The sequence below is a fragment of the Theropithecus gelada genome, chromosome 18 (genome assembly GCF_003255815.1).
Source record: "Theropithecus gelada isolate Dixy chromosome 18, Tgel_1.0, whole genome shotgun sequence".
Classification (NCBI taxonomy): Eukaryota; Metazoa; Chordata; class Mammalia; order Primates; family Cercopithecidae; genus Theropithecus; species Theropithecus gelada.
This window is the reverse complement of record NC_037686.1, coordinates 5,855,455-5,873,051: the sequence shown is the minus strand read 5'-3', so window position 1 is coordinate 5,873,051 and position 17,597 is coordinate 5,855,455. Positions and strand designations below refer to the sequence as shown.

Here is a 17,597-nt window from a genome sequence, read left to right as displayed (position 1 = left end):
TTGAAAGCCTAGGTTGCAGATTTGACTATCCGCACTTGCTGATCTTGAAGACACTGCTTCCTTCCTGAGATTTCAATGTTCATTTCACAATTAAAGATAAGGTTCCATAAGCACATAGTTGGGAGAAGTGGCAGGATGATGTAAGGTCATCTTAACAAGTAAATGATTAATATAGAGACTTCTAAAGAACAGGTCTGGAAAGTATCTACTAAGTGGACTTCCTGAAGTAAGAGGAGTGTTGGTTGCTACACTAAAGGCAAAAATCTTCTAGTCCCCAAATTTGCCTTAGGAGGATGACAGCTCTATCTTTCTTGGTTCTGGTGTACATTGGAGACAGGGTCAATTAGAGAGTAGAATCCATTTATTTTTTGCGTCTTTATAAGCACTAGAAAGCAGTGAGCGCTGAGCAGAGGACCCCTCTTGTGGAAAAAGTGCAGGAGAACTCCCGGGTGCCTCTGCATCACCGGTTTGCCTTCTAGCCAGAATCATTGCTAGAACCCTGTCACTCAGTTACTTTGGTTCCTAATTTAACCTCTTCCCAACCCTTCTATTGCGTTCAGTTAGCTAGGCCAGGAGCTTACAGCTGTCTGGTTGGTGCTGGCTCAATGTGCTTATTCCCTGGAAGATAGAAGGATCACTTACAAAAAATTTTACAATTAAAATAAAAAATTTACTCTTTGCTGAAGCATTGTAAGGTTTTTTTATTCACTCAGACCCAAAATAGTAAAACTAAAATATTTCAAGACATTACTTGATTCACTCCCCACTTTTCTTTCTCCCGTTTCCCAGCACTTTCCACCAGATACAGAAACCACGGGTTATGTCCAAACCCTGGTTTTGGTGTGACCACCGCCTTCCGTGTACTGCCTGCGGCTCGCTCCGGGCCCACACGGGACGCCGAGGCATGATGAGGAGGCAGAACAGCAGAAACGGCTTCCCGGGCGCCACTGCTCGGGGCCAGCGGCGTGTACCCCGCGGGCCCGGCCGGGAGCGGGCTGGCGATCGCGGGGCTCTGCTCTCCCGGCTCCCGCGCCATCTCCCGGCGCCCGCCAACTTCGCTCCGCCCGCGGCGCAGAGGATCTCGCAGCCCTCTGGAGCCTCCGCGATCGCCTGGCTCGCGTTTCCCGCAGCCGCCGAGGAGCGCAGGCCCGGCGACTCCGGGTGCAGCTGGCCCTGTGCGGTGACATCGCCGTCCGGCGCCGGGCTCGAAGCCGCCTGGCTCAGCCCGCTGGGTCGCAGGCCGCTGGTCCCGCCCGGCAGCGCTCACAAACTACTCGCGGCTCGTGACCCGGGACAAACTTCTGGCGGCTGCACAGCCCCTTCCACAGTCACCCTCCCCAGAGCCAGCCACCAAAATAGAAGGCGCGGCCGGGGCGAGGAGGTGGGCGGGGGGAGCCCAGTGGCCGCTCCTCCCCGCGCGGCTGACGCCCGCTTCGGCGGCGGCAGTGGCGGTGGCCGCGGGGCCGCCCCCAGCAGAGCTCCCGGAGGCGCTCGGGCGCGGGCCGGCTGGGCGCGGGCGCTCACGCCCTCTAGCGGGCCGCGGCGGCGCCGGGCGGCCGTGACGTGAGCGCTCCCTTCAGCCGGCCTGCGGGGCACCGCCAGTCAGTCGGGGAGCAAGAGCCCCGCGCGCAGCCGGCGCGGGCTCGGTCATCGGCGCGCCGCCGCCCGGGGCTGGGCTCTGGGCTGCCTGTGGAGAGGCAGCGGGCGGGACGCGCGCTGCCACGGCCACGGCCACCGCCACGGCCACGGCCGGCAGCTCGGGTCCCGGGTCCCGGGCAGGGGAAGGCGAGAGGCGGCGAGCTCAGCCACCGGAACCGAGGGAAGATTTTGGCTCCGCGGGCTCGCCCTCAGCAACCTCTGACAGCGGCGCCAGACGCCGAGTGGGGCCAGGGACAGGGGAGGAGGACCCAGGACCCTGTGCCCGCGCCCCTGGAGCCGCTGGAGTTCGGACTTCTGCAACTGTTGGCACTTTGGGGGCTTGGCTCAGTGCTCTGCTGTTTACCCTGCCCTCCTCGCTGCCTCGGAACCAAAGCTCCCGGCCCCCACCGCCCTCGTGCGCCCACCCACCGCCGCCGGGGAGCGGCCCGGCGCGCACTCACCACCATGAGGAGACTTGGGACTTGCCTGGCGACTTTGGCCGGACTTTTGCTAACTGCGGCGGGCGAGACCTTCTCAGGTAAGCGGGACCGCCTCTGCCGTCCCCGAGACGCGCGGGCCGGCGCGGGACGCCCGGGACGCCGGCAGCTCCCTGGTGGTAGAGCCCTAAGGCTGGCGTCGGGGCCGGGCGGGAGGCGCGGCGGGCCGGACACGGCTTCTGCCTGTGAGCCGGGCGCTGGGCGAGGGGCCGTGGGGCTGGCAGGCGCCCAGTCCTCGGGCGGGCGGAGCGGACGAACCCCGAGGGCGAGCTCCCCAGCCGGGACTCCCAGCTCGGCTTCCGTCCTCCCGCGGCCTGGGCTAGTGCTCAAGGTTGGGCGGCTGCCACTATGAGTCCCTGGCCGGCTGCAAAAGGAACAGCAGAAAACTTTGCTTGAAGTTCCCAGTTGCAGCCACCGGGCCGCCTGGCGTAGGCGCTGCGCGGTCTCCACCGACCCCGAGCAGCGGCCGGGCCCAGGCCGCCGGTGTTCGGCTGCGCCCGCAGCGATCGCCGGGACCTGGCGGCCGCTTGGGCGGCGGCGATCTCCCGGTGTCCTGCCCTCCCTGTCGCCCCCTGCCCGGCGCGGTTGGCGACCCTGGTAGGTCCCCGCGGTCGCGCAGCGTCTGCGGAGAAGCCGGGGGAGTTCCTTGCCGGTCCCAGCGGGAGGGCTCGGCGGCCGCGGAGGGAGCGGGCAGGTCCCCAGGCCCTGGTAGCCACGGCCCTGCGCCCCGCTGGGCTCCCCCTCCCCACCCTCGGCCCCCTAGCGGAGCGCCGCGGCCAGCGGCAACTTGTTCACCCAGCCCGGCTGCTCGGGGGTCCCAGGTGGGAAGGAGAGGCACTGGCGGTGTGCGAGCAAGCGTGTGAGTGTGCGCGCGTGTGTGCCTGCACGCGCACGCGGGGGCGTTCTAAGCCCAGGGGAGCCCCTCATGGAGAGGATCTGTGGATCGGAGTCGGGGGTCCGGCGTGGGGCCGAACCCGGCACGCTGTCACAGGGGTTTACAACCTCCAGGATCACCTTTATTACCTGGATGACACAGGTGGATGGACAGCAAATGCTGGCCCATTTGCACACCTTTCTAGTGTTTATTAGATTAGTTTCATTAAGGTCCACATGCAGTGGGGGCGGTGGGCTTCCTTTTTCTTTTAATTAAAAAAACCTGCTCCTTTGTCTTAAACTTGGTTTTTGCAAAATAGGTCTCAGCGTTTGGGAACAAGTGAGTTGAATGAGTAAGTTGGGCTTTTTAAGAATTCGATGAAGGGGACTTTCATGAACAGTAAAGAGCATATTTTAAGCAGTAAAAACCTTTGGTTCTCTGGTGCGTGGAAACCTTTTTATTTTCTTGGGGTCCAGGACCATTGGCTGCTGGAGCTCTGGACTCACAGGCACATTAGTTGTGTCTTGTGTGTTGCTGATCTGCAGGACCCGTGATCACAGTTGGCCTCAGAGAAGGAGTGGAACTTGTAGGTTTTGAAACCCAAACCATCACCTTCAATACAGAAATATCCTTTCTCCAAGTTTTGTGTTTCCCTAACTGCCTGGTAATTGCGCGTGCTCCAGAGGATTGAACACAATGATGCACTGTCGTCCGATTATAAAACGGATGCAGAATTTGGTCTGCGTTCTTATTAGTGAATAATAGAGTAGCACTCGCCAATTTGAGAGCCTGGTAACTCATTAATATTAGAAGCCAAGTATGAGAGCCCTAGTGATGGTTTTCTCTTTTTTAAAATCCATAACTCCCTGCTTGGGATTTGTTTAAAGTTAAGCTGTGTCAAATATCATTTGGATGGATTTTTAAATTGCGTGCAAGGGGGTGGAAACAAATATTTATATTGCTTATTTAAACCATGGTTTCCTCATCACCAAAAAGGATTTCAGCCTCAGTTGTACTGACCCATGTCCTTGTTAAGGCTGATGTAAATGATCAGTCAAGCCAAAATAGACTTCTACTAAAATTTAGCCCGATTTTTCATTTGGAAGAAATGTATCTATTTGTTTGAGTTATCATACCATAAAGTGAAATGCGTTTTCTTATCTAGAAAGCCAGAGTTATCCTGGCATGTTCGTGGGTAAAGGGCAGCATCCAAGCCATGCCTCAGAAACGTTGAACTTTAAAAAATGTGAAATTGGATTAGCTGGGTGTGGTGGCGTGTGCCTGTGGTCCCAGCTGCTCTAGAGGCAGAGGCAGGAGAATCGCTTGAGTCCAGAAGTTCGAGGTTGCAGTGAGCTATGATGGCACCACTGCACCCCAGCCTGGGTGACAGAGTGAGAATCCATCTCAAAAAAAAAAAAAAAAAAAAAGTGAAAAGTGAAGTTGGCAAATTTCATATGTGCAAGGATCAGCTATGTTTCATTCACTTCATTATTTTTTTTTCTCTCCATATTGCATTTAGGTAGTACAGGTGTGACTCAGGGTTTTGTTTTTTGTTTTTGTATGTTGAGAAAGTTATTTCTGAATGCTAGGAGCGGCATTGACACATTTCTTTTTTATGTTTCTTCCAGAAATTGTAGTAATTGGCTGCTTTTCACTTGACATGGGAACAAATTTTAGAGATAGAAGAGCTAGACTGTAAGCTCCTTGAGGGCAAAGCCAATTTTCATTTTCTTCTGGCTTTCTCATAAGACATTTCTCATAGATTCTTAGATGTCACAGGCATTACTATTTGTTGAATAAATCACTAATGGGAATCCTGATCATTTGCACATGTTCAAATTGTGTGTGAATGGACCAATATATAATAAAATGGAGGGAGAGAAGTGATTGTTAAAAGTTAGACTTGGCTTGCCTTTTCCACACTGGATTCTTTTTAGACCAATGGACTAATCGTGAGGGTTTATAAATACATAATCAGTCAAGGGTTTTTGTATAACTCAGATATCATCTACACAAGGCACTCTGCCGTTTGCCTTCTGCAGTGCTCTCCTGTCCTCTTTTGGAATGAGTTTGGAATTGTTAAGACTGTTAATTAACCACTTCTGGAGGTGGACTACATGTGATTTGGATACCAGACATCAGAAATAGAATGCTAAACTTACTGGAAAAGTATTAGGATCTTGGTCTGTGATGACGTTGCTTACTATAATTATGTATTTCATTACAAAATTATGTTTTTGTTTTTGTTTTGTTTTGTTTTTTTTGAGATGGAGTCTTGCTCTGTAGCCAGGCTGGAGTACAGTGGCATGATCTCGGCCCACTGCAACTTCCGCCTCCTGGGTTCAAGCGATTCTCCTGCCTCAGCCTCCTGAGTAGCTGGGACTACAGGCGCGCACAACCACCACCGTCAGCTAGTTTTTGTATTTTTAGTAGAGGTGGGTTTTCACCATGTTGGCCAGGATGGTTTCAATCTCTTGACCTTGTGATCCACCCGCCTTGGCCTCCCAAAGTGCTGGGATTACAGGCGTGAGCTACCATGCCAGGGCTAAAAAATTGTTTTTTATCGTTACAGTTTCTAATTTGTTAGGCAAAATAATGGAGGTTCACTTTATATCTTCTAGGCCTTTAGTGTTCACTAAAAATAACTGGTAAGATGGTATATAAGTAAGATATGAGAAAGAAAGTTAAATCATTTTACTTTTGTTGGAAATTCTCTTTTGCATGGTGAGAAGCCAACGAGTTGGCAAGTTATTCCTCTTTGACCCAATTTCTTAAAAGCCAAGTTGCAACATATATTATATAATACAATGAAGTATTTAGTTCTACCTTATAATGGTTTTGATGTGTTAAGTTCTGGTAAGCAAGCTTTGGTTTGCAGAAATAGAAATACAGACTTAGCTCTTTGTTTCAGCTACAGTAGTATTTGACCTATATTAAACGTTAACATAACCTTGTGAATTTGGGACTCCTGTGGATAAATTAATTTTTTAAAATAATATTTTAAGGATGTTTGTAGGAAAACTGCTGAAATCTGAATAAAGCCTGTAATTTAGTTAGTAGTGTGGTACAAATGTTAATTTCTTAGCTTTGGTAATTCTGCTCTGTATATGTAAGATGTTAACATCAGGGGGAAGCTGGGTGAAGGGAGTGCTTGTACGCTTTGTATTGTTTTTGCAAGTCTTCTGTAAATCTGAATTTTTTTCAAAATACAGAATTTTAAAGTACCCTTTGCAAAGAGTGGTAATATATTTGTTTAGCAGTTAAGTTTTTTTCTTTTTCAGATAACTATAATCATAGCAGTTTACATTTTCAAGGTGTTTTCGCTAGATTGAAAATTGATAATGAAGAAAATACTTCAAATTTAAATCAGTGAGCATGAAAGAAATATGCTAAGAAATTACTATAACATTCTTAGTGTTCTGTATATGTAAAGAAGAATTGCTTGAGCATAATAAATTGTTCCGATCTAGAAAATTATAGGTTTTAGTCTCTCATGTTTTCAAAGGGTTATTTTTAAAGATTTTAAGAAAATAATCTATTGACATATAGTGATATATGGATAAGTGTGTATATAATTTGGGTAATGCAAAATGAATTTTCTTTAATGAGCAAGCAATTTGAATTACGTCTTCAGATTATATAAATTCTTTATAAATGAAGCATAGCCTAGCCTTTAGATTTGGTAAAAGTTGGTTTCAGAATTTAAGTAATTCTGTAACAGTTCTAGTCAATAGCTTTATTTAAATTTTTCATAATTCTCTAAGGATTGTAATATATTCTAGGAATTGTGAGGCTGTATATAGTAGAGGAACTATGTGTTAGATTAACTATTGTTTTCTTTCAATTTTTGTTTTAGATTTCATTAAGTTTTCTAGAATGAGCATGTATTATCTGAATATCCCAAGGCTTAGTTTTCATTTAGGGAATAAGGCATTTTAATGAGTTTTATGCTTTTCAACAGTGAAACATTTTTCTTAGGGGTTATGTCCACCATGCATTTTACTTTAATTCTGAGATTCTTCTCTTTGAAAACCAACTTTCCTACAGTCTCACTTTTTAGTGTGCTTACTATCTTTATGAATATAACATGCATGTTAATAGGCTTATTTTATAAGTGAGGGAAGGTTTAATTATTAATGTCTTTCTAACTCACAAATTAAACATTCTAAAGAGGTACAAAATAATGTAAATCTTGCATTATAAGAGGATGTTGCTTTTTTGCTTCCTAAAATACTGCGGTGGTTTTCAGTTTAGTCATCAGAAAGCCTGAGTTTACACTGTAGCTCTGAAAAACCCAGCAGAGAAAAATAAGTTGAGCTGCCTTGGGTGGGGAGGAGGAAAGATTTAGTCACCAAGCTTCCTAGTCTGTAGTGCCCCCATCATTGGTGAGGCGGCTGGCAAGGCCAGGGTGTAATTAAGGGGCTGGGAGTATGTGAGAGAAAAAGACAAAAACAGGATGAGAAGAGAAGTGTTGTGTACTCAGGTGTGGGATGTGACAGCCTCCAGAGATCCTAGCAAGGGAGGGTCACTCCCCTTGTGCCGCCCTCTTAGCTATAAAGGAGAAACACATGGAAAGTTGAAGGAGGGCCATGAAGAGTGGCAGTTGTGCAGGTAGATCACAGTAACATCCTGCCTCAGTGATGCTAGGTGGCTCTGGGGAGGGCCTGGGAAACTGCACCAGTGTTGATGGTGAGCTAGGTTTAAATCTGTGCTTCTCAAAACCTGCCGTCCACGAGGAGCATCAGGAGTCCTCCTTTCAAAGGCTGCTTCCTGGGGCCCAGCTGTGGTGATTCTGATGTCCACGACGGAGGTTCCCCAGCATCCCTGGGTGGTCAGGGTTTGTAAGAAAATTCGGCCACACTTGAAGAAACGTTGTCCTGAAAGAGGAGTTTTTTTTTTGTTTGTTTGTTTGTTTTTTTTTTTTTTTGAGACGAACTTTTGCTCTTGCGCCCCAGGATAGAGTGCAATGGTGTGGTCTCGGCTCACTGCAACCTCTGCCTCACTGGGTCAAGCAATTGATTCTCCTGCCTCACCCTCCCAAGTAGCTGGGATTACAGGCGCTTGCCGCCACATCTGGCTAAGTTTTGTATTTTTAGTAGAGACGGGGTTTCCTCATGTTGGCCAGGATGGTCTTGAACTCCTGACTTCAGATGATCCGCCCGCCTCCGCCTCCCAAAGTGCTGGAATTACAGGTGTGAGCCACTGCGCCCTGAAAGAGGAGTTCTTAAAGTGCTGTCATTGAGCCGTCCGCATCAGCATTACATTGAAAGTTGTTAGACTTGCAACCCTCTGATCCTGAATCTGCAACCCTGGAGATGAGGCCCATCGATCTGTGTTAGAACAAGCCCCCCATGGGATTCTGATGCGACCTGAAGTTGGAGAACCCTTGTTCTAAAAGAACTGAGATCTTCTACCTGCCCTATCAACCTCCCTTGATGAGAGCTGAAAGAGAACTGGGGGTAAAAATATCACGTCCATTCATTTGCTGCTTAGCCTCTTGATTAATACAGCCAGTATAACCAACATGGTGATGCAATTGTGTTGTCTCCGGCCAGACACTGGGGAAGAGACTAAATCCAGCCAGTTGTAAAACTCAAATGAATAAAAAAGTTTCCTGTGTTTTTACTTAGCACAATGTAACAATTAAATTTTGTTATAATGGTTAGCCATTGGAAATTTCCCTGGGTTGATACTTCATATAGGAGATATTTGTTGGCTTGTTATGATAAGCATGCAGCCCAGTGTGCTTATTAGAATATTTAATAGTGCTTATTAATAATTCTTTTTGAAATATTTAATTCAGGTAAATATTTATTGAGCACTTACATTTGTATGGCCTCTTTGTGGATGGTAATGGGCAAAGATGAAGATATAGTTACCACACTTTGAAAAGTTATTCATTTATTAAAAGTTTCAAAATCTACTAAAATGGAAAGAAACAGGGACTTTCTCAGGAGAGAACGGGAAGTTAGTAAATGTAAGATTTGGAATTCTAATGTGGAAATGTGAAACTTTGCCTTTGGTAATAAACTCAACTTCCAAATGGAAAATAAAGGTTTTTCGGCCGGGCGCAGTGGCTCAGTCCTGTAATCCCAGCACTTTGGGAGGCCCAGGCTGGTGGATCATGAGGTCAGGAGACCAAGACCATCCTGACTAACATGGTGAAACCCCGTCTCTACTAAAAATACAAAAACAAAATTAGCCGGGCACGGTGGCAGGTGCCTGTAGTCCAGTTACTCGGGAGGCTGAGGCGGGAGAATGGTGTGAACCCGGGAGGCGGAGCTTGCAGTGGGCAGAGATTGTGCTACTGCACTCCAGCCTGGGTGACAGAGCAAGATTCCGTCTCAAAAAAAAAAAAAAGAAAAAAAAGGAAAAAAAAAAAGAAAATAAAGATTTTTCTTGGACATTTATTTAAAGTACTGACAATGTGTATCCTAAAATTGAGCCTAATTTTTTTCTGAACCCCCAAAGACAACCATTGCCTCTCTGTCATTTAACACTCCAGGTAAATAAAAATAATCATGATGTCTTTTGACAGATTGATCCTGAACGCTTTGCAGCGGGCCTCTCTGAGAAACAGCTGGAGAGTGCTTCCCTGCTGCCGCTTGCTCCTGCTGCGATCCCCAGCTCATCACTAGGTGTAGCTGCGTCCCTAAACCCCCCTGCCTGAGCCCAGCAAGGCCCAGCCCCATCCACAGATGGCTTCCTGGACAGCTAAAGACAGGCGCGAGAGCGGACTTTCATCCGCTTACTTGTGTATCTCTAACTCTTTACTGTAAAATTGAATTCTTTAGTGGAAGTTGTAGTTCCGCTGCTACTTGTAGTGTAGTTTGTTGAAATTCAGCACTGATCCAGAGACAACTTTAGATTTACCTGCTACAGTCTTACTCATTTTTTTCTCTGCTGCGTCATATGTTGCTGCTAATCTGCATGTAGTGGTGAAACTGGAAGTAGTAGTATATATTTGCCAACTAAGTAAGCGTTCATGTTAACCTTTGGGGCCTTCTTGTAGTAGACCAGAAAAAGCAGTGGCGTGGATGGCTCTGGGTAGGTGTGTAACATCTTTAGGATATGGCTTGTCTGTACTTTTCTTACATCTGCAAGGAGTGACTTCTACAGCATTGAGGGTTAGGTATGTAATTCAAGAAGTCATGAAAATCTGCCTGGAAATCTGATTCAGCCATTTTTCCTGCTTAAAACTCAGAAGACTAATGAGTCATCAAAACCATTATATGAAACACAAGTGTTTGGCTTTGGGTTAGAAGTCAGGGCAGGGTGGAGAATCTGATTGAAGAACGCAGTGTGGCTTCCTTTTGAAATGGGGGCTAGCAGGGGTTGGAAATGACCTTGCAAGCTAAAAGAGCAAGGATTGCAGGACATGCAGGAGAGATGAATGAGAGGAGAGGAGTCAGAGACTTGTCAAGACTGATAAGGTTTTAGCATCTCCCTCTGAAGAAAAGGCCACTGTTTAACAGAATGATTTATTTCAACAAGCACCAGCCAAAGCAGAAGCAAAGCATTTACTTTTTATGGGCTGCAAAGCATAAAAGCTTATAAAGCATCAGTTTTTCAGATGGGTGAATATTCATTTTAATCTCTCTTTCTATTCAATATGCAGAAAGCAGATTTATTGCATACAATGAGAAGAGTTTATGTTACTGTGGGTTGCTCTGGGAGTCTGAGGTCCTGTTACTTCTCCCTGGCTTCCAGCTATGGAATCAAAATGGGCTCACAGGTAACGGGTAGGCTTTGACAGGGGGTGAGAAGGAATTGGACCACACCCTTTGTATAGTCTGTGGTTTTTTTTTTGTTTTATTTTTTTCTCAAGGAGTCTTGCTCTGTCATCCAGGCTGGAGTGCAGTGGCATGATCACTGATTATGGCTTAATGCAGCTTCGACTTCCTGGGCTCAAGCAGTCCTCCCACCTCAGCCTCCTGAGTAGCTGGGACCATAGGCACGAGCCACCATGCATAGCTAATTAAAGAAAAAAAACTGATAGAGACAGGGTCTTGGTACATTGTCCAGGCTGGTCTTAAACTCCTGGGCTCAAGCAGCCTTCCCAGGTCAGCCTCCCAAAGTGCTAGGTTTACAGATGTGAGTCACTGTGCCTGGCCCAGCCTGTTTTTGATGGATGCTATTTGTTCTCTTTTCAGTTTGAGTAGCTTGAGGTACTTTACATCATGTAATAAGCACATGCTTAAAATGGGCTTAAAGTGGACTCAGTGTGATGTTCCATCTAGATATACAATTATAAGGTGGTTTAAAGCATTCCTTTTAAAATACTCATAATGTGTAAAACCAAATTACTTAACAATTTTAGCATGTAGTAGTCACTCAATAAGTATTTGTTGAATGAATTAAGAAACAATTTAAAGAAGCTCCCTTGGAGAAGAAAAAAATCAAATAACTTATACTTAAGGCTTTTTTTTTTTTTTTTTTCCTGCTTCCTATCAAGTTTGACTTAGGTATCTCCAATAACCTTAACAATAGAACCAGGCTGTGTGTTTAGTGCCTGGTGCCATTAGTAATTTATAGGCGTATAGAGACCCAGTTGCTAAATTTAAAGGAAAAAGTGTTACCTTTTGTTAATTAAATATATAAAAGTAAGAGTGTAGTTTTATTGTGTATAATAAAAATGTATAAATCAGTTATTGCTATAAAGTAGCATTTTGAGATAATACTGATCACTAAAAAATGAAATTTACTATGTAGTAGATTAATCATGACTGTACTCTAGGGGGATTTGATTTAGTCACTGGTATATTAAAGGAACCATGCTATCACCAGAAAGAAGATTCCATGACAGGGAATAATATATATTATCTCTGCTGCCTTTTATTTCTGATATAGAATGAAATGAATTATACCTACACAGAGCTCAGACTGCATCATGATAACATCAGGCTCATCTTCATTACAGCAGGCATGTTCTCATTCCTTTTTTGATTCAGTGTAGCGTACTCTCAAGTGATAAAACTTAATAAAAAGAGGCTACTTTGACAACAACCTCATAAACTGTGTTTTCTACTTCCTCAACTTCTGAAGTCTTGAACACCAAATGTGGTGTAAAATTTCCACAGTGAGTTCAGGTCATTGGCTCCCGTTGGCATTGTGTTCCTTGTGTGTGTGTGTGTGAGGGAGGTTCTCCCTCGTCTCTCTGTCAGTCATCATTTTCATCCCATATATATGGCTTTGTAAAGAGCCTCTGCTCTTCTTTCTAACCTTGCTCAGTAGGCAGGGGCCCCTGTGAGACAGCTGGTTGAGAACCCTTGGTATGTTTGGAGTGCAGCATGCTTTGTCAGAGCGGGACAGGACACAGTGGGGGTCTGAGGCTGTGACATCAGCCGTGGGGGTCCCTGAGCTGTGGAAAGAAGGGCTGTAGTAGCCTTCCTGATACAGGTAGTATCCAGCCTGATACAGGTTGGATCAGGTCTTCCTGGCATTGAGTTCTCCTTCTGCCTCTGAGTAGCCATGAGGCCTTGGGGGTGTTATTTCATTTTAAAATACCCTGCAGGATGATGATGATGATGATGATGATGATGATGATTTTTAGACAGGGTCTCACTCTTGTCACCCAGGCTGGAGTGCAAGTGGTATGATCATAGCTCACTGCAGCCATGACCTCCTGGGCTCAAGCTATCCTCCCACCTCAGCCTCCTCGATAGTTGGGAGCATAGGTGCATCACTATGCCTGGCTAATTAATTTTTTAATTTTTTGTTTTTGAAACGGAGTCTCGCTCTGTCACCCAGGCTGGAGTGCAGTGGCGCGATCTCGGCTCACTGCAAGCTCTGCCTCCCGGGTTCACGCCATTCTCCTGCCTCAGCCTCCTGAGTGGCTGGGACTACAGGTGCCCGCTACCACGCCTGGCTAATTTTTTGTATTTTTAATAGAGATGGGGTTTCACCGTGTTAGCCAGGATGGTCTCGATCTCCAGACCTCGTGATCCACCCACCTTGGCCTCCCAAAGTGCTGGGATTACAGGTGTGAGCCACTGCACCCGGCCAATTTTTTTTTTTTTTTTTTTTTTTTTTTTTTTAAGAGACAGAGGTCTTGCTTTGTTGCCCTGGCTGGTCTCAAAACTCCTAGGTTCAAGTGATCCTCCCACCTGAGCCTCCCAAAGGGCTGGGATTACAGGTGTGAGCTGCTACGCCCAGCCTCCTTGCAGAATTATCGCAAAGACTAAATCAGAGAACCAATGCTGTGATGTTAGGGGCCCCTGAGGTGATAGGGCTTCATGTGTAATTAGTGGTCAGGATAAGACGGGTCCATCAGCCTGTTCCCCCATCCTCATGCAGATTACAGATTTAAGCATAGGAACCCTGTGCTTTCATAAGCGAAAAAGGGTTGAATATTGGCAATTTCACATGATTCAGACTAACACATCCCCTTTCTGGGTCCAAGGCTTTGCTAGTTGTGGTGCTGGGAGGTTGTATAAGTGACACAGAAGTATGTATATATGGTTATATATGTTTAGATTTTATAAACGGGGCCAACATTATGTTTGAAAAGAAAAAAGCCCCCTGAAATTAGCAAAATGATCACCTTAAAATTAGCATCATGAAAAGCCAGCACTGCTCAGTGCCATGGAAGGCACTGTAGGCTGGAGACCTGCATTACAGTCACCTGAAGCACTTGTTAAAAATGCAAATTCCTCGCCCCACCAGACCTACAGAGTCAGAAACTGGTAAAGAAATACCCCATATGATTTTGATCTTCATTAAAGTTGAAGAGCTACTGGAAGGAGAGTAACAGTGACTCAGAGACCCTGCCTGTGTATAGAATTTATCACATCTACCATGAGGAGTGTTAAGAAAGCATCTGAGGATTACTATTAATACATGAATTTTTACGTACCAAACTATAATTGGCCAGAGAGCATTTCTTTTATAAAGCAGAGGCTTTTCGGCATCAGAAGAGAAAATGAGTTATGAAACAAAGCACATTATAGAAACTTATCTGCTTCGTATCTATCTTGCAACTTGGTGACCTCTAGTAAATGTGGCATCAGTCTGGAACATTTAGAATATAGTGAAAGAATAAAGACATTTTGGAGTAATCAGAACACAGATGATTTTAGGTCTCTAAATTTGCAGATTGGAGCTGCATTTTGAGATGACTCATTCCGGGAAGATCATGAGACAAGATGATCTGCAAAGTATTTTGGGAAGATTATTTTCCAGCACTTAGTCCTTTACTTCGTGTTCATTGAAACATATGAACACTGTGGAATAATTTGTCTTAGGTGCCCCATAAGCATGGACCAAAAGCTTGGTGCTTTGATTGCAGTAGTTTTGAAAAGTCTCACAAACCTCAAAATGGGCATACTGGTCTGTTAAAGCATTTGAAATTTCCACTAGCTCATCATTTTGGCCAAGGAAGAAAGGTCTTTGTCAAAATATAGTCTCCAGGAGAGGTGGCTCATTAAATTATCTTAAATATGACATCTCTAACTAGCTGTCACTTCGATAAGTTGACATCTTTAGATTCTCCCTTGTAAAATGACATTTGATTCAAGGATCTCTCCGATATCTTAAAGAGTATGAGGATTGTCATCAGCTTATACCTTAGTTCAGATTAGTTTGTCAGATAGCACAGCATAAGAGAATGAGACTTGGATCATTGGGTCATTTTTGATAGGTGAGCATGGGAGACATCTAGAGCATTGGGTCCCATCTGAGAGAGTGCCTGATACAGCATGAGGTTGCTTGCTAACAAGGAGTGGGTGTTGGAGGGCTGTCTGCAAGATTGTAGATGCTTTGAACATTTGCCATAGGCTTCATCTGCTAAGCTGTGCACTTAGCATAAGCGAAGTTCACTCTTTCTCTCTGTGCTTGAGAATGTAGCTACCATTCACAGGTGACACCAAAGGCTCTTCAACAACTAGATTGTTAAGGCCTGTGGCTTCTTAAATATTGACAACATAGGTAAGCCTTATTTCAGGGGCTTAGCATTGGTAGTCATAAGTAATAACCATATATTGAGCACTAAGTATATGCTAAGTAGTGTGCTGAGAGGGTATGATATTCTCAAACGTATTGCCCCCCATTTACGAATAAAAGCTTGGCTGAGAGAATCGATGGAGACTTTGGGAGGTAAAGTCGTCTCCACTCCCAACCCAACCAGGTCATCTGAACATGGGGTACATGCGCCATGTCTGCCTCCCCATACATACCCAGAGTAGTGTTTTCCTGATTTATGCTTTACTTTGGTGCCATCCTCCTGTATTGAAGTTATACTCTAAAAAAAAGCATTTCAAATGTAGTGTGGCTGCTAGGAAGATATTAAGTGATGTTGTATGACATCATATAAAATCTGTATGGTGACCTTCTGGAGAGATTTCTTTCGGTTCAGGGAAAGATGTGATTCTCCTGTGCAGTTAGATTCTTCTTGTGGACACAGTGAGTAAAATAACCCATCAAGTTTCTTTTTTCCGTTGGCTGTTAGAAAGCCAGATTCAAACGCGTGTTTTGTAGTAGTTAGAACTTTTATATTGAACTGAAAACCTCAGTCAAAGCTGGCTTACATCAAACAGGGAATTTGTTGGCTCTTGTAACATGTAACAGAGAAGGCCAAAGGTGGGCCACGGGATTCCAAGTCTTCCTTGCTAAGCATCTTTTCTCTCTATGTGATGTTTCTAAGGAGTTATAGGCTAAATTCCTCCTGCTCCAAGCCTAGTGAAAAGAGAGATTTTCTTCCCTCATAGTACAAATCACTCCTGTGATTGGGCTCCAAGAAAAAAATCGGTTCTGTTACCAGGTGAAGAGTAGATAGAACCTGGACACAAAGCAGCAAACTGCCAGAGCGTTCATCTGGGCAGTCGATCCTTGTTTCTGGGTCTTCTTGCTGGCCTGATTCTTAGTCCCTTTTCTCACGTCATTTTAATTTATTTTGCTCTATTTTATGTATCATTATAAATGCATTAAATTTTTTTGGGTGGTGGCAGAAAATAAATTAGTTTCAAATTTCATCATTTGCGTCAGTGCTCCAAATGCACCTATTATGTGTGCACGTTTCATTTACTTTTTTTTTTTTTTTAGACAAGGTCTTACTCTGTCACCCAGGCTGGAGTGCAAGTGGTACGATTATAGTTCACTGCAGCCTTGACATCTCAGGCTCAAGTGATCTTTCCACCTCAGCCTCCAGAGTAGCTGGGACTCCCAAGCAGCATGTGGCACTATTCCTGGCTACTTTACAAAAGTTTTTTTTAAGAGATGGCTTCTGGCCGGGCGCGGTGGCTCAAGCCTGTAATCCCAGCACTTTGGGAGGCCGAGATGGGCGGATCACGAGGTCAGGAGATCGAGACCATCCTGGCGAACACAGTGAAACCCCGTCTCTACTAAGAAATACAAAAAATAGCCGGGCGAGATGGCGGGCGCCTGTAGTCCCAGCTACTCGGGAGGCTGAGGCCGGAGAATGGCGTGAACCCGGGAGGCGGAGCCTGCAGTGAGCTGAGATCCGGCCACTGCACTCCAGCCTGGGCTACAGAGCGAGACTCCGTCTCAAAAAAAAAAAAAAAAAAAAAGAGATGGCTTCTCATTATGTTGCCCAGACTAGTCTCAAACTCCTGGCCTCAAGCCATCCTCCTGCCTCAGCCTCCCAAAGTGTTGGGATTACAGGCATGGGACACCCCACCTGGCATCAAATTTATTTTTTTAAAGCATCAAAATCTTTTGGCTAAGCAAAATTTTATATAGGTAGAAATGTATACAAATCTTTTGGTTAAACAAAGTTTTATGTCAACATACTTTTAAAAAGGCTATCCAGATAGGCAAACAAGGTATATTGGTTAGCTATTGCTGTGTAACAAAGCACCTCAAAACTTAGTGACCTAAAACAACCACCATTTACTATTTTGCATGTTCTGTGGGTGCCTCTGTGGACCTAAGTTGGGCTCGGTATACTTCATGTGTGTGTGTCTCTCCTCGGTGATCTTGGCTGAGCTTTCTTGAAATTTTGCTGTTGTCCTGTAGGCTCATCTAGGATGTCCTCAGCTGGGACAGTTGGACTCTTCTTCATGTGATGTCTCGTTCCAAAGAGAGAGCAGAAGTGAACCAAGACTTCTGGGCTAATGCTTGGGAAGAGTACCTTGTCACTTCCACCTCTTCTCCTGGCCAAAGCCAGTTACAAGGCCAGCCTAGAATCAACGGTGGGGAAATAGTCCTTACTCCTTGGTATGTGAGGCTGCAGGGCCACATGGTAAAGAGTACGGATACAAAAAGAGGTGGGAAACTGGGACTCATACAGGGGTCTGCTAGGACCCAGCACATACGACCTAAATGCCTCAGCTTCTCAGAACAGTTGGGAAATCATGGGCAGCGTGGGGAAAAAACAAAGTTTAGGGTTGAAAGAACTGCATTCAAGGGCCAACACTGCCACTTACTGTCATCTGAAGGGTGAAGTTGTTAACTTTGGTGAACTCTCTTCCTCATCTGCTAACAGGGTCAATCGGTGGCATTCTCATGGGTTTACTTCAGAGATCAAATAATATGACTTTTTTTCAATCATGGGTTTACTTCAGAGATCAAATAATATGACTTTTTTTCAATCCCCGTGTCCCTTGGTCGGTTCTGAAGGTGATAATAGCCTC

General features: G+C 45.5%; 1 protein-coding gene across 3 annotated transcripts in view; it reads left to right on the top strand.

The window, feature by feature from the left end:
• The first annotated feature begins 1,053 nt into the window (after positions 1-1,053).
• PTPRM (protein tyrosine phosphatase, receptor type M) overlaps positions 1,054-17,597 on the top strand; it is an 840,737-nt gene continuing 824,193 nt past the window's right edge. Inside the window, exon 1 of one of the 3 annotated variants that reach the window (XM_025365055.1) lies at positions 1,054-2,176. In XM_025365055.1, coding sequence (XP_025220840.1) covers positions 2,104-2,176 — 73 coding nt within the window. In that variant the 5' untranslated portion in view covers positions 1,054-2,103. The remainder of the gene's footprint in view (positions 2,177-17,597) is intronic. The other 2 variants (XM_025365054.1, XM_025365057.1) reach the window with 2 other exon arrangements.